Source organism: Peromyscus maniculatus, chromosome 1 (assembly GCF_049852395.1).
Source record: "Peromyscus maniculatus bairdii isolate BWxNUB_F1_BW_parent chromosome 1, HU_Pman_BW_mat_3.1, whole genome shotgun sequence".
NCBI classification, from domain to species: domain Eukaryota; kingdom Metazoa; phylum Chordata; class Mammalia; order Rodentia; family Cricetidae; genus Peromyscus; species Peromyscus maniculatus.
In genome coordinates, this window is record NC_134852.1 from 184,820,499 (window position 1) to 184,837,379 (window position 16,881).

Sequence of the window (16,881 nt, forward strand, 5' to 3'; positions counted from 1 at the left end):
ATAAAGATATGAAATACGGCATTCAAAAATGTTTCAAAAAAAGAAAGAAAGAAAATGCTCCTATAACCAAGCATATAAAAGTGAAGAAAGTTCCCACCTCTGGTGTCAAGCCATCGGCCTCCAATGAAGTTGTAGACGCTGTGGATTTTAGAGGTGGGACTGGTAAGAATGCTTCTCTTTATCCTCCCTGGGTGGTATGGTGACTGGCAGGAACCATTAGAGGAAAGGGCATGTAGGAAATCACAGTCAGTTTGAGAAGTTCTGAAGTAGACCTGAGCCACTAAAGCCAAAGTGTCTGGAGGTCTCTCCCCTCCATTCAGGATTGAAAGCAGAGGACTCAAAGCTCATAGATATCATTTGTGCTTTCCCTGTGGGTTCTGAGGATAGGCCTGAGTGTTTCAAGGTGTGTAGCTGCTCATCTGTGATCTAGACCCAGACCCACAGGAGCCCACAAGTGTGTTTTCTGATACTGTGGTCTCACTGTAAGTGCAAGGGACTGTGCCTTGGCTTACGAGGCTTCTGCCACCAGACTGGTGGTGCTGTTTATTTTTGGTCTTTGTGGGGGCCTGCCACCCACCTCTCAAGTAAATCACACATGGAAGCTTATTCTTACTTATAAATGCCTGGCCTTAGCTTGGCTTGTTTCTTGCCAGATTTTTCTTAAGTTTAACCCATCTATCTTTTGCCTCCGGGCTTTTCCTTTTCTGTTCCTGTATACTTTTCTTTGTTTCTTACTCTGTGGTTTGCTGTGTAGCTGGGTGCCTGGCCCCTGGAGTCCTCCTCTTTCTCTTGCTCCTCAATCTCTCCTCCCAGATCTCTCCTCCTATTTATTCTCTCTGCCTGCCAGCCCTGCCTATCCTTTCTCCTGCCTTGCTATTGGCTGTTCAGAATTTTATTAGCCCATCAGGTATTTTAGACAGGCACAGTAACACTGCTTTACAGAGTTAAACAAATACAACATAAACAAAAGTAACGCACCATAAAATAATATTCTACAACAGACTGGAGTACAGCAGTGTGAATTTGCAGTAGAGAGCAAGGTGGCTGCTCCATGCGCCTGCAGGCTTGTGATTGAAAATGTTTTGTCTTTGATGTGTGTGGATTTGTGAAGGTTTAAACCCAGGGTTTACAAGGGTTTAAACCCAGGGTATCATTACAAGCTATTTCAGGCTTCTTCCATTTATTTAGATGCAATAGCTTTTGTCTACCAGGTACTAGCAGAGAAGAATAAAGTTGACCTGCAGCCCACACAGCCTTTTTGGTCTATTTACAACTGTATTGTGTCAGGACATGTCAACAAAATGCAGCAAAATAGACTTGCTCAATGATTTAATTTTGTGATCAATGAAGACTGAAGGCAGAGCACTGGGTTAATCCCGTTTGAATGTGTTGTGATGCTATTGCTGTTAATTCCTATTCTTCACTCTTGGGAGCTAGATCTCTGTATGGACTAGAGAATAACTATTGTTAGAAAGTTTTCTCTCATTTGCGGGTACGAACACAGTCATAGAATGTGTGGTTTAAATCCTGTTAGATAATAGAGCAGGCTATTATTTCAGGTGAAGTCTCAGAGGAAAGCCATATTTTTCAGGTAGGAATGTAGCCACCTCCTAAGACTACTTCAGAGTCCCCAGGGAGCTACTGCCCCATTCATGTATGATTTGTTCACTGTAGTTGTCAGATGCTGAGGATGTCAGCCACTGTTTGAGCTCTATGGATTATTTGCGTGGGCTGTTTATGAGGTGTAGATAAATGCAATCTTAGAGTGCATGTTCTGTGAGTATCCTCTTGTAGTGACACATCTGTAACATCTGTCCTTAACAGGTGTGTCCCTTGTTTGTTGTCATTGTTGTGTAGTAGTCCATTGTGTGGACGTCATGATTTATTTCCTCAGCTTCCTGTTGATTGACAGGGGGCTTCTTGCTGTTAGTCCATCCTTTTTGCCTGCTTCTTTGTTTTGATTTGGGTGGTTCACTTTGGATCCTTCACCATGTCTCACTCTGTAGACCAAATTGGCCTCAAACTCACCACAATCCTGTCTCAGCTGGGTGTTAAGATTACAGGCATGAGCCACCATGCCCAACTTTCTCCCTTTGCTCTGTGTAAAGGATCCGAGTGTAGGGATTTGGGAAGCTGGGAGATAAACCCAGCTTCCAAGGACTCATCTTTAGCCTGGGCACTAAAGCCTTGTCCCAGAGTCAAGTCTTCTGTTCAGGGAAGGGCTCCCAAGTGGCTCCATATGTTTAACATCGGATACATCTGAATCCCAAGAAATCCTTCGCAGACTCGGGCAAGGCTTCCCCTATACAAAGCATATCTAAAAGTTGAATTGGCTCCCGACAGGAGGTTGGCATGTCTTCGGGCTGTGGTATCTTTGGCTCCCTCCATTTTGGTTCCATTTTTACCACGTGGAGAATGAGGAACCCTGAGGTCATTTTTGTTTTACTTTTGTTTTCTTGACTGAGGAACCCCCTTGACCCATGTAGCACTTTCTTTTTAATGCTTACAGGAAAAGAAATGCCAAGCTCCATTTTGTTTCGCTTTGCTCTATCTATAAAGTCTTCACAAAAGCGTGTTTCCTGCCGTTTTCTCCAGAGACACATCCAGGTAGGAACTACAGGAGAAGGAGAGGGCGTCCAGAGAAGCCTCTGGGGTAGAAATGAAGGGGTGTGCATGCGTCATCATTTTCAATTGCATTCCCTGTATGATATGAGGCGCTCTGCTCTTGCGTCGTTCCCTGGGCATTTCAGAACATTTCAAAACAAACCAGAACTTTGCTGGCTCTGCCAATGCCCCATTGGCTGTGCAGTGACAAGAGTGTGTGAGGCACCCCAGTGCCTTCCCCCTTCAGAAGCCCACACCTCCTCCTACCACGAGCTACATGTTTGCTAGCCCAGAGGGCATCATGCTCCTCGCTTCCTCATCTGGAAAATAAGGAGTAATTTTTGAGACCTTCCAGTCTAGTTGGGGGAAAAACATGAGTGACACAGGTAATTAGGTATATATGTACAGATTGTTTTTCTCTGAGCAGTTTATTAAAAACGTGCAGGCTGCCCTCTGTAGAACATTGTCCTTTCCTTTCACACGCTCCTTCCCACTCTAGAATCTGTGAGTTGTGCCAGCCAGAAGGGGAATGGCAGATTTCCAAAACCAGGATGGGGGTGGGGGATCTCTACTCATTGGTTGGCAGAGGGGGAGGCTGCCCAATAGAAAATCCGAATTCGGTGGTTCTGGAGTGTGAGGTCCCATTCTCTTCCCTTCAGCCCCATTCACACCCAACTCACACATCTTCGCAGACCCCATAGCCCATTCATTTACCTCCTGGCCAACAAGCCAGTTCGCAACTGATTTCAAGGCCATGTGTAGAAGCTCAGTATGCTCAACATCAGCTATCAGGTCTTGGAGGAAGTCAGCTAAACTTCAAAAGACTATTATGTCTGCAATTTCAAAACAAACTGTAGAAAAGTAAACGCCAAAGACCAGAGAGATTGCTCTCCCCTAACGCTGCTGTTTTTATTTTCCTTTTTTTTTTTTTTAGCACTAAAAAGATTGAAACCAAGAACAAATTACCATCAGAGGAGAAAGACATTCCTATGAAATCAATTCCTAAAGGGAGAATTTTATCAGTGACATAAAAACACAGGTGAACAAAGCAGAGAGGAAAACATCTGCAGTGTTCAGATGGTGTGTGTCTGTAATACAGGGTAAGACCAGGCCTTATTTTCTGCGAGGTTAACCCTTACTAGGATGCTAGCTAAGATACAGCAATGTCTAGATAAATTTGAGTTCCAGATAAATTAACAGTTTTGTTAGTGTCAAATAGCACAGTGAACATATTATATTATTTTTTTAGCCTGGCAACTTTAACTAGTGACTTGGTGTTTTTAATCACCCAGTCTCAACAGTGTTTGCTGAGTACTTACTACTGGTATAATGGAAAAATTCAGAGGTGGCCTTAGGCGGCATGTGTCTGGGCTACTTTCTGAAGCTCCAACCCGCAACTCTTGGCACCACAATCACTGGTGCTTAATAAAAAAGTTTTTTTTAACTTTAAAGGAATAAAATAGCTTTTTAAAAAGTTTGATTCATATAACCAAAGTGTAAACACAAGATCACACATATGAAAAGATAATGTAACTAATAGTACCTTATTGAGGGTTGTAAGCGGTCAACTTACTTAATGTAAGTAAAGAATTCAACTGCTAAACAAGTCACTTCAGTAAGAAGTGGTGACTAGCCAGGATTAAGTGGTGATTAAACAATAATAGTCTCATCAGAATTTAATATATTCTTTTCTTAAGTTTAAAATTGGCTTATTATTATCTATTTGATACAATGCACTACCAGCAGCTTAATTGAAGTGTAATTTCTACATAAATATTTCAGCATTTGATGTGTTCCCTTTCTGAGTTTGGGCACATATAAATCAACTTTGTCAGGCTTTTAGCCATAAACTGTATTCAAGTCTATAACTACATATACTTTAAAAACATTTCTTGGGCTGGAGAGATGTCTTGGTGGTCCAGACCTGGGTTCTGTCCCCAGCACCCAAGTGTCAGCTTACAACTGTCTGTAATTTCAGTTCCAGGGGATCTGATGCCCTCTTCTGGCCTCCACAGGCACCAGGCATCTACATGGTGCACATACATACATGAAGACAAAACACTCATACACATAAAATAAAAATAAATGCATCTTTAAAAATAATGTGTTTATTTTTCAGAATTTTATATGTGAATACAATGAAATAAGATCATATCTACTCCTCACTTTCCCTTCCAACTCCTTCCATATTCCTCCAACTGGAGCCTCAGTTATATGTGTTTGCAGGATGCCTGCTTTGTTAGAAGGTGTCAGGGTCTGACCTCTAGGCCTCATGATTGTACAGCAAGTGTTTCTAACTGCTGAGACATCTCTCTAGCCCTATGTTTGCTAAATTTGGAGTCCAATAGTATTCCAGGCACATGAATTCAAAGGCAGGTGTGAGCAGAGAAACCCTAAAAACAACTGTTTGTGACCTACGTTTGGACAATTGGCTAGTCTTTCCTAGACCTGCCTGAGCACTGAAATTGCTTGTCTTGAGATACTCTGTTGTTGTTTAAGCAATAAAATCCTCCTACGGTCCTTAGCTTCTACTTCTCACCAGCTTGTAGACGAATTTCTAAACAGTCTTATTAAATAAGAAACACAGAGCCAAATACAGAGGTGCAAGCCATAGAGATCAGAGCAATAGCCGCCAACTAACCTTAGCTCACCACCTCTCCATAGCTTCCCAAGAGAGCTTCTTCCTGTCTATCCTGTGCCTTTATTGCCTTCCTGTTCTGCCTTCTCATTGGCTCTAAGCCCAGCCACATCACTTCCTCATCACTGCCTGTCTATACAGACCTCCAGGTATCTATGGTTGGTACTGGGATTAAAGGCATGTGTCACCATGCTTGGCTATGTTCTTGACCACACAGAGACTCTGCCTGCCGTGTGATTGGACTAAGGGCGTGTGCTACCACTGTCTGGCTTCTGTTTATGGCTCACTATGACCTCTGATCTCCAGGCAAACCTTATTTATTAACACACAAATAAAATATCACATTTCAGCACAAATAAAATATTACCATACCAGCTGAATTAGAGTTTCTTATCTGGAGCCCTAGGAATCTTTATTTTCCACAAGGAAAAACTAGGTAAGGTGGAGAAATCAGCTATGAGGCCAATCAAGATCCCGTGGGGTAAGAAGAGGAAGTTGTGCAGTGAGTCTGTGGGTGGGAAGGGTGACTGAGGCCTGGCTGTAACCTGTAAGCCACATGTTTACTTAGTAAATGAATAAACAAATGAACAGGGAGCAAGAACATTCTAAGCAAGGAGAACTCTGGCCAAGGTTTAGAAGCATCAAAAGGAATATCCTGTTCTAGAAAGAAGAATGGGGTTCATGTGACTGTCAAAAGAAGGGCCTAGCATGCCATGTACCCATAATCCTGCGCTGGGAGGCTGAAACAGGATCAACACCAGTTTGAAGTGAGCCTGGGAAGCTTAATAAAACAAACAGGAAGGGAGCAGTCAGAGAGGCTGACAGCGGTAGCTTGTGCTTCTTCATGAAGTCCGCGGCATTGCTCTGAAAGCCACCCGGTCTACTGTAAGATTTGAAGCAAGGGAAACTTACTTTGGGTGAGAGACACTGAATCCACTTTGAAAGGTGTTGGGAAGGCTCCTGGGAGCAACCGGCTAAGGAGCTGGGTGCGTGGAAAATAATTGGCTGAATTTGGTGAGAAGATTTAGAAATAAGTTGATACCTTTTGAAAGGAGAGTGGAGCGTGTGAGGATGACTCCTCAGATGACAAGCAGCCGTATGAGTTAGTGCCCAGGGGAGAGGACGAGAGGAAGTGGGGGAGGGGCAAAGACAAGAGGGTCAATTCCGTCTGGCTTGTGCTGTTTCAATAGTTGGAGAGGACCATCAATACTAGGCATTTGGGTATCTAAAGATACAGACTTGGGATTTCTAGCATCCTGGGGGTAGGCAAAGTCTTGGCAACAGATGAGCTCTTTGAATGTCCTTTGGAAGTTCTGTAGAAAGCAGGATGGAGAGAGCCCTGCTGTAAAGACAAGGCTGGGTGGCTTATAAACAACAGTAATCGAATTGTATCTGTACTAAAGAGCCCTTTCTGGGATCCTGAAACTGGGAATCCATGGGGAGAATTAGATACCAAGGAGGAAGAGACAAGTAGAAATGATACTGAGGAGGAAGAGACAAGTAGAAATGATAGTAGGTGCCTCTCAGGTGAGGAAGGGAAAATCCATGCTTCAGTACGCAACTGGAGGTTTTCATAATCGCCTGGCCCAGCCCAGGAAGCCGAAGTGCTCAGGAGAAACCCTGCATCTGAAATCCTGGAATAGGGGACAGAGCCTCTGACTGCCTGGCTTGTGGAACTGTAACATGGCGGATGGGATCCGTGAGCTGTGAAAATAGAAACTGAGTCATGAAACTACCCATCTCTCCTTGAGACAAAGGCTGTATAACCGGAGGTACTGAGAGGGAGATCAGCCCCTGATGGACTGACAAATATGAACCATTGGAAACACTTGGTTATCACCATCTGAGGTTCCCCCAAATATCAGGGCCTGGAAAACAAAAGATTCTATTGTCTCAGTAGTTCTCAACCTCCCTAATGCTGCAATCCTTTAATACAGTTCCTCATGTTGTGGTGACCCTCCACCATAAAATTATTTTCATTGCGACTTCATAACTATAATTTTGCTACTGTTATGAATCATAATGTAAATATTTTTGGAGATGGGGTGTGCCAAAGGAGTTGTGACCCACAGGTTGAGAACTGCCACGATAGACAACGGACAGGCATCCCTGGAGAGTAAGCATGAGTGATTTGACGTCTGTTGCCCAGTTTACTGAGTCCAACAGCATCACGTGCACACAATAGTTGAAAGTGAAGTTGATTCAGGAGGGGCCTTGGGACTGCTGGGGGCCTTTAGGGGCTCTGCTATGTCCCATGGTGAGATGTGATCTTTACAAGGTAGGAAAGGTTTTGATAGATCTGGCTGATTTGGACTGGGATATAAATTGGGTTTGTATGGTACCAAAACAACCAAGAGAAGATGAGGTTCTCTTGGTCAAAACAGACAAAGATGTCTGTCTAGGTTTATTCTTTCTCAAATATAGCAAGGTTTATGTTGAGCCAGGGTTCAAGAAGAAAAAATTAGCAGAAGAATGATTACAGTGCTCGCCAGCTTTTAGGAATGTTTAAAACCCAAGCAGGGATGACCTAATGAGACGTTCATACAAAAGAAGATTAAGATGTTCTAGGGTGGGTAATTATCCCGACCCCCATTATGATGTGTTCATTTCTCCCTGGAAGAAAGTATACCGGCTGTAGAGATTGTTCGTCCAGGGCCCTTTCAGCACCAAGTGTGACCAATGGAAAGGCAAGGATCACAGTGCCGGCCTGGAGCCTGTCAGAGATGGGAACCAGCTCCAGCAAAGCCTGTGCCTTCTTGGCAGGCCAGACAGCAGCTCAATTTAGCTCAGCACTGAGCCTATAAGGGTGGGGGGAAAGTGATGTGTAGTGGCCCAGTGGCAGCAACAACACCCTAGGAGTAGCCTGCCAGTTGGGCAGGGTGCCCCAGGATGCAGTTTCCTGAGCCATCACCCACGCTGTGGTGGCTTTCTGGTGACGCAGCTGCCTTTGGGTCTACCCATTCCTCTCCATGTGACCCAATAATCTCATGCTTCGCCAAGCTAGACTTGGGTAGAATCATTTCTTCAGTCTGTCATCAGTGCCCTCTCTGAGCTTAATAGACATTTTTCCTGTCTCCCTAGGAAAAGTTACACACCCTTTAAGGGAAGATTTCAGCCTCACCAGGCAGGGACTCCTGACTGGCAGGGACATCTAGGAATAGTAATATGCCTTTTCCCAGGAGTGGGCAGTAGGCAGGATGTATCACACACAGCTGGTTCCAAATTCTACAGCTGGAGACTGGAGCCAGAGGTGGTGGTCTTCAAGGAAGTTCAGCAATGAGATGCATTCCGAGAATTGGGAAGACTCCAGAGCATAGGAACAGAACCAACCAAGACTGAAAGCATGGGAGCGAATGTACAGCTGTGGCTCAATACAGAAGCCAAGTGCCCCTGGGGTGGCGAGCCTGTCCCTTCCTGCAGACCTGAGTAATCCCCCATCTAGTGACAGTCCCGTAGTCCTGTCTCTTCCAGCTGGTGCCAGGTTTGTCTCTGCTGCACAGACCTCTCATACAGACTTCAGAAGACCTCTGACATCACACACACTCCAGGGAGGAGAGGAGTGCTCATGTTTTCCCCCACAGCATGTGAATAATGCTTGCTTACTGAATTTGCCGTTCAAGATTTTCCAGTCATGTTCATGTGTTTTTCAGAGCTTGTAGGGTGAGAGGGGGGTATCAAATATTATAAAACGTCACATACAATTTTTTCAGATCTTACGTTTTTTTCTTTTTATCTTTTTTTTTTTAATTTATTTTGTGTGCATTGGTGTGAAGATGTCAGATCCCCTGGAACTGTAGTTACAGACAATTGTGAGCTGCCATGTGGGTGCTGGGAATTGAACTCGGGTCCACTGGAAGAGAAGCCAATGCTCTTAACTACTGAGCCATCTCTCCAGCCCCAGATATGTTTTAAAGATGCTCCACTTAAAATATATTTGTGTTGTCATTTTTTTTAGTGTATTCAAATTATCATCTACCTGATGTCAGTCTATGCTTTCTTTTTGGTGGCTTCCAAAAGTTCACTCATCTCAGCTGTCAAGGTCTTTCCTCTTTAAATGATTATCTTGCTTTCAGTGTAACCTATTCAACAACGCTCTCGATGATAGGAATTGGTGAGTAGTATCCATTTGGCCTTAAGGAAACTTTAATTTATCCTGAACCTTCATTTGATCACCATTTTTATTTAATAAATCCTAGAGTTTACCATTTCTATATTGTGCAATAACTGTTCTTTTGGCAACTGGTTTAATTTGTTCTTTTAAGTAAGTTGCCAGCTCTTTTGTCTCAGTTATCACCACAGATATTCTGTCCCTGGACACCTAATGTGGCTTGGTTTCTCACAATTCAAGAGTATTTATACATGTTTTAGGGAAGTCTGCTTAACGTGATAAATAGTGCCGTGGTTTAGCTGGCTCTGAAGTGTCTCCTGAAAACCCAGATGTTAAATGTTTGTTCTCTGGCCTGCAACTCTATGGGAAGGTGGAGACCTTGGTTGGAAGGAGCTAGGTCACTAAGAGGTGTGCCCAAGGGGGTCCTGGGATCTTGGTCCCTTTTCTCTGCTTCCTGGCCTTCATAAAGTGAACAAGCCTACTTGCTATGTTTTGTATGACTTATTCTGATACTGCAACCACAGACTACCATGGACTGCTGTAGTTTTTTTTTTTAACTCTTTACTCTTTGCTATTTGAGGGGCCCACCACCCAGCTCCCAAATAATCACATGGAGTCTAATTCTTTCTTATGAATACCCAGCCTTAGCTTGGCTTATTTCTAGCCAGCTGTTCTTAACTTAAATTACCTCATCTACCTTTGTCTTTGGGTTTTTATCTTTCTCCATTCTATATACTGTGGTGGTATTGTGTTCCCCAAAATATTGTGTACCCTAATAAACTTATCTGGGGTCAGAGAACAGAAAAGCCACTAGATAATTAGGATAGGCAGTGGTAGCACACGCCTTTAATCCTAGCATTCCAGAGGCAGAAATCCATCTGTTCAAGGATACAGCCAAGCATGGTGACTCACGCCTTTAATCCCAGAAAGTGAGCCTTTAATCCCAGGGAGTGATGGCAGAAAGCAGAAAGGTATATAAGACGTGAGGGCCAGAAACTAGAAGCATTTGGCTGGTTAAGCTTTTAGGTTTTGAGCAGCACAGTTCATCTGAGAGCCATTCGGATATGAGGACACAGAGGCTTCCAGTCTGAGGAAACAAGACCAGCTGAGAAGTTGGCCAGGTGAGGTTAGCTGTGGCTTGTTCTGTCTCTCTGACCATCCAGCATTTCACCCCAATACTTGGCTTCAGGTTTGATTTTATTGATAAGACTCTCTAAGATTCCTGCTACAATATACCTTTCTTTCCTTCTTACTCCATGGTTTGCTGTGTAGCTGGGTGGCTGGCCCCTGGCATCCTCTCTCCTTCTCCTTTTCTCACTCCTTGATCTTCTCCTCCCAGATCTCTCCTCCTATTTATTCTCTCTGCCTGTCAGTCCCACCTATCCTTCCTCCTGCCTTGCTATTGGCCATTCAGCTTTTTATTAGACCAATCAGGTGTTTTACACAGGCACAGTGACACAGCTTTGCAGAGTTAAACAAATGCAACATAAAAAAATGCAACACATCTTTGCATCATTAAACAAATATCCCACAGCATAAACAAATGCAACACATCTTAAAATAACATTCCACAACATGTCTATAAACTCTAAAGCTGTGATCCCAAGTAAACCTTCCTTCCCAATAAGTCATTATCTCAAGATAATTATTATTTGACAGAAAGTAGTATTTCTGTCACATTACAGAAAGCTGAGGGACATAATCAGTGAATACACTTCATTGTGAATACTGTATCTGTTACACCTAGCCCATTATGCACCATGAGGAAGGAGAGAGACAATACTTACAGGTTCCAAAGATTTTATTAAGTCACAACATAAGTGGGTCACTGATCTATCAGGGCTTCAGGACAAGGACTCGGGAGCTTTATTCTTGTGACAGCCCCAAGCAGGGACAGGAGCGGGGTTTGTAAGCATAAAATTCACAAATATTTGTTGCCAAGTTACAGCTATAATTTTCACCAATCAGGATTTAGAGATTAGGGGCTTCCTTGAATGTTCCATCATTGTTAACCAATATACAATGCAAGCTTTTCAGTACAACTAATCAGATTCATCTGTTCTTTCTGTTGTTAGGAACAGCCATAATGTTTCTAGAGAACTAAAGATGTATAATGACTATAGTTTAGGGAGGAGGTTGATCAGCCAGTGGAAAGTTCTCAGCTCCCCTAGGGCTTGGGAACCTGAACTTTATTTCACCCTGCAGGTAAAATGGAGTCTGAAATCAAAATGGCAGTACTTGGGCCAAGGTGCTTTTGCCTGCCCCCTTCAGTATCCATGAGCTTGGACTGAACATGGTCATTTGTCAGTGTCCTTTTTCTTTGGTCTCTTTACACACAATCCATTAGAACCATCTTTTCCTCTGTATAAACTCCTTAAACACACACACCATTTTAAAAACTAGTCGCTCTTTGTCTCAGTTCAAGTTTTATTGCTGTGAAGAGACACCGGGACCACAGCAACTCTTATAAAGGAAATCACTTAATCGAGGTGGCTCACTTTTAGTTTCAGAGGTGCAGTCCATCGTCATCATGGTGGGTAGCATGGCAACATGCAGGCAGACGTGCTGGAGCTGAGAGTCCTACCTTGCAGGCAACAGGAAGTTGACTGAGCAGTATCCCGAGCATAGGAAACCTCAAAGCCCGCCCCTCCACAGTGACACACTTCTTCCAACAAGGCCATATCCACTCCAACAAAGCCACACCTCCTAATAGTGCCACTCCCTATGAGATTATGGGGGCCAATTATATTCACACTACCACACTCTTCTTCACTTGAAACTTGCCTGTCCCCCAGTAATTGCAAGATTGAAACCGAGTGATGGATGTCCAGTGGGTGGTAACCGCACCAAGGCACAGAAAAATGGCCTTTATGTTCCACTGCTACCAGACTCTACTATGTGGTAGCATGATTGTGGGGACATTCCCAAGGGTGACTACAGTGGGCACAGACTCTGAAGTAAAGGTAAATGAGATACTAAGGAGAATTTGTGAAAGAGAGGTTCCCATATGGGCTAGTTGTTCAAAGGCTGCCAGGCCTATGTTGAGGACTTTCTTTTTTTCTCTGAATGAAGCAATTAAAGACTAGGTACAGTAGCCAGTGTGGTTAAATAGCCTTGCAGCACTTCACTGTGCATGTTAGAGGGACACTGTGCAGGGGCTGGCCCTAAGGTGTCAGGGCAATCTCTTGTGGGTTTGCTTAGTGATTGCTTTGGGTTGCCTATTGTCCTGTTGATTTGCTTTTCCCTGCATACTGGAATCCCTGAAAGCAGCCTATTTTCTGGTTACAAAATCTTTATATTTAAGACACATATTACTTCCTAATTTAATGCTGAAAAATCAGAATATAGAAGCAAGATGGAAAACAATTATCTAATATTTCCTAAACATAGGGTGATTACCATTAGTATTTCTGTTGCTGATTTCCCAGACTTTTTGTTCTCTATAGCCTTGTGCAAATAAACACATATGTTTAAAATGTGAGTTTAAAGGGGCTAGAGAGATGGCTTAGTGGTTAAGAGCACTTGCTTTTTTAAGAGCTTTTGCAGAGGACACAAGTTCAGTTCTCAGTACCCATGCCAGGTTCTTACAACCTCCTGTAACTCCAGCTCCAGGGGATCCAGCACCCTCCTTTGGCCTTCAGGGACACTCACACACAAGTGCATAGACACACATAGACACAAGTAAATAAAAATAAATCTAAAAGGATGAGATTAAAGCTGATTTACTCTGTAAACTTTTTGAGCCTATGGCATGACCCATGTTCAGGTGGGAATGCACAGATAATCATGAGGAGATGCTACACTCTCCTTAACTCACAAGCATGTTTATGGCTTCTCAATTTTTCAATACCGTTGCTATGAATAGTTTTGAATAAGGATTGGCGTTCCCCGCGTTATGATTGTAAGGATTCTTTTAAAGCTAAGGTAGGGCAGAGAAAAGTCAGAGTGGAGCCTCCGCGTTGGCAAGGAAATGCGCATAGCTTTACTTCCGCCCACGGAAGACTTTGCAGCACGGGAGCAACAAGGGTGTGGTGAGACACCTCGGAGGGTTAAGTTCAAAGGCCAGTGAGTCGTCCTTAGGGACACTGCTGTTTGTCTGCACTGTGCAGGGAGAATTCTGCACTCCTCACAACCAGTGCGTGAGGAAACTAACCCTGACTTGCAACTTCTGGATTCCTCATTCCTTTGGGGCTCTCCCCTTTGTGACAACTCCTCACTGTGACTCGGCTTGGCACTGGCTTTGGCTCTGGGACGGCCCCACCCCACCGTGAACATGCTGAAGTTTTCCCCTCAGGTTATTATTCTCTTCTGGCCACACAATGTCAAGGCTGAGGCTTTCTGCCATGACCTACGGCACCTCACCCTAAGTTCCAGAAGTTTCTCTGGCTCTCCCCTTTCTGCACCACCAATAGCAGGAAGGGGAGTGTCAGGAGAGGAACGCTGCACCAAGGTTTGTGTGATATGACGTGGATTCTGAATCGCTCATGAAGTTGACCTGGGCAAAGGCCTTCCCTCTCCACCGATAACAAAGTGCCACTCCAAGAGAGCCAGCCAAAATAAGGGTAGTACAGTGGATAAAATGAGGTGCCTGTAACTGCGATGAGTCTGGTTAGGGTGCTTCCTGGGTGCGTGTCTATAACCAGACCTGCAGGAGCAGCGACATTCTGGTTGTCATTAAAACGCATGATCCCATAGAAGATGCTGTCCTTTCTCCCGTCTGATGTGACCAAGAGCCGCACCATGCCAGACCTGCCCCAGAGAGAAGGCGCATGCCCAGAACCTCCTCCAACTATGGTCTTGTCTCCACCTGGTTCTCATTACATTTCACAGCCTACCCTGTGTCTGGGATTTTCTTTGCTCCTTTATTTAAATAATTATCTTAGTTAAACATGTCATCAACCACAGGGGGGAAGCATCCTACTTTCCAGAGGAACTTGCTGTGTGTCAAAGCACAAGGCGACTATGAAGGGGCTTCTAATCCAGGTTTGCTTGGCTCCAAACTGCATACTTACAACTTTTTTGTGCTTGCTGAAGGGAAATTTTCTTGGCCTGGAGATCTAAAGGAAGCAGGAACTTTTGAAAGCTTTTTCTTTGAGATCCAAAATAAAAGTATGTCACCGACTTTGAGGTTCCCACCAGGTGACAGTGTTAGGGGGGCACTGAGGACGGACATCGCTTCCTGTACACAGGGAGGCAGGCAGTTGCTCTCTTCATGTGCGTCTTACACAACTGTAGAGAAAATCCTTTGGCTGCCAGCATTTTCCTTCCAGGGCTTGGAGCACCACATGCTCTTCAGAGAACTGCAAAGCGTCCGGTGGGGAAGAAACCCCTTTGGCCGCCCCAACCATCTGCTGTTCAAATAACATTCAAAAATCTATTTTATTTGTTTGCCTTTGAAAAACAAAGATTGATTTTTGGAAATAAATAAGCAGAATACTTTGGCTGAGCCAAAAGAACTCAGGACCTGGCCATCTGAAAATATTTTTGTTTAAACTTTGCTGTAGTTGTATATTAATCATTATATATATATATATATATATATATATATCATTACATATATATAAAATGATTAATATACAACTATAGGAGCTGAGATAGCCCCGTGGTTAAGAGCATTTGCTGTTCTTGCAGAGGATCTGGATTTAGTTCTCAACATCTACATTGGAGGGCTCGAAACCTATAATTCCAGTTCCAGGGGATCCAACGCCCTCTCCTGGCCTCCTAGGGCACTGCATGCATGTGGTACCAATATAGAGAAGCAGGCACACATACAGATAAGGGAGAATTTTTTTTTTTTTTGAAGGACGTGACTCTTAAAAGCCAGGTGTGTGAAGGTGGCACATGCCAGTAATCGCAGCTACATGGGAGAAGAATAACAAGTCCTAGCCCACCTCAGACTGCGCAGCAAGCTTCAAACTTTCCAAAGAACTGGAAATATCAGCTGACCTGCAGGGTTCTTAGCCAGCATGTATGAGGCCCTGGTTTCAAGTTCCACCACTGTTAGTTAAATAGATAAACAAAAACAGTAAGTAAGTAACTACACTGACAGCCTAGAGCAGTTTCTGCTCACAGACTGTTGAACTGGTTTTAAATGAAAAACTTTTGGGGATGACGTCAGTATGGTGTCAAAGTACTCACAAAAGATTTACAGAGCCTGAGTTTATGCTGATTTGTGCTCATGTGCAGAGAAAACATGGCCAAAAAGAGACAAAGCAAACTTTGGACTCGTGCACAGGCGGATAGGATACCACAGTCTAATGTCCTGTAATTACAAGCTGAGTCCTCTTCCAGGAACACAGCATGGAGCAAACTGCTTGCCCCGTCTGCAACCTTAAACGCTCCTTGTTTCCTTACCTTTAAAAGCATGCGTCTAGGAAATCTTACCCATCATGCAGTGCACACCTAAGCGTGCCTTCAGGGAAGAAAGCATAAGCCTCTATCAAGACTTTATCAAGACAGAAACATCGCACTCACCCCACAGGTGGCTGCTGTTCAGACACAGTTGCTTTGTTTCCCCTATTTTGGGACTTCCTATAAGTGGAATCACACATACGTGGTTTTCCATAAGACTTCCCAGAGTTGGAATAAGGTCTTCCATTCATTTCATCCATGTTTCACATATCAGCCATCCATCCATTTTGGCTTCTGAAGAGTGTTCCATTTTGTAACCCTTCTATTTTAAGCTAGGTTTTTATTTCGGGGATACATACCTTTTCCTTTTTTTTTTTTTTTTTTTTTTATTGATGACAATTATTTCCAGTTTTTAGTCAAATAAAGTTGTTAAGAACATTCTTGTATAAGTCTTTTTAGGACACATGCCTTCATTTCTCTTGAATAAATGAATGGCCATAGTGGAGGTAAACATTTAATTTTGTAAAACAGTTGTTTTACACACACACACACACACACACACACACACACACACACACACACACATACACATACACACACACACACCATCAATATAAGAGACACTCCTTAGCTGCCATTAGATGCTATTGGTATCTTGTTTTGGTTTTATTTTGTATTTCTTTGGTAACTGATGAATTTGTGCACTTCATGATGAACCTGTAATTAATTGATTCTTCAGATCACTGGTATCTTTTTAAAAACTGGGTTCTTTTTATTATCGACTTGCAGATACTCTTTATATACCTTTATAATAGTGTACATTATATGCATGCATGTTGGGGGTGGTGTGGTGCATGTGTATGTGTGCACTCTCTTCTCTCCTCCAGGCAGTGGAGATACTTCATTTTCTGACCTTTCAACCCAAAATGATGCCAAGGATTCTGCTGGCTTGGTGCCTAGGACTGTCCTAGCACAGAATAGGAGCTGAGTAAACTTACTGAAAGAATCAGTGAAGGAACCGAAGAACCAACTGACTTCTGGTCCTGATAATTTAGATAGTAATCTTGGTTTAATCACACAGCAAAGGTGGACTGAGGAGATGTGAATGCTCTCCTTGAACTATAAAGTGACTGATGCGTCCTCTAGTGCAACCCTGTCTAGTGTGCTGGAAGTGTCTACC

At 43.5% G+C, this 16,881-nt stretch overlaps 1 protein-coding gene across 6 annotated transcripts in view; it reads left to right on the top strand.

Moving 5' to 3' along the window:
- The window catches only part of Papss2 (3'-phosphoadenosine 5'-phosphosulfate synthase 2), a 76,489-nt gene that overhangs the window by 23,153 nt on the left and 36,455 nt on the right, over positions 1-16,881 (top strand). For 2 of the 6 annotated variants that reach the window (XM_015989535.3, XM_015989534.3), the window contains exon 2: positions 2,510-2,607. The exons of 3 other annotated variants lie outside the window; for them this stretch is intronic. In XM_015989535.3, the coding sequence (XP_015845021.1) occupies positions 2,518-2,607 (90 nt within the window). In that variant the 5' untranslated portion in view covers positions 2,510-2,517. Of the gene's footprint in view, positions 1-2,509; positions 2,608-14,297; positions 14,334-16,881 lie in introns of those variants that run through there. One more of the 6 variants, XM_042273513.1, reaches the window with a different exon arrangement.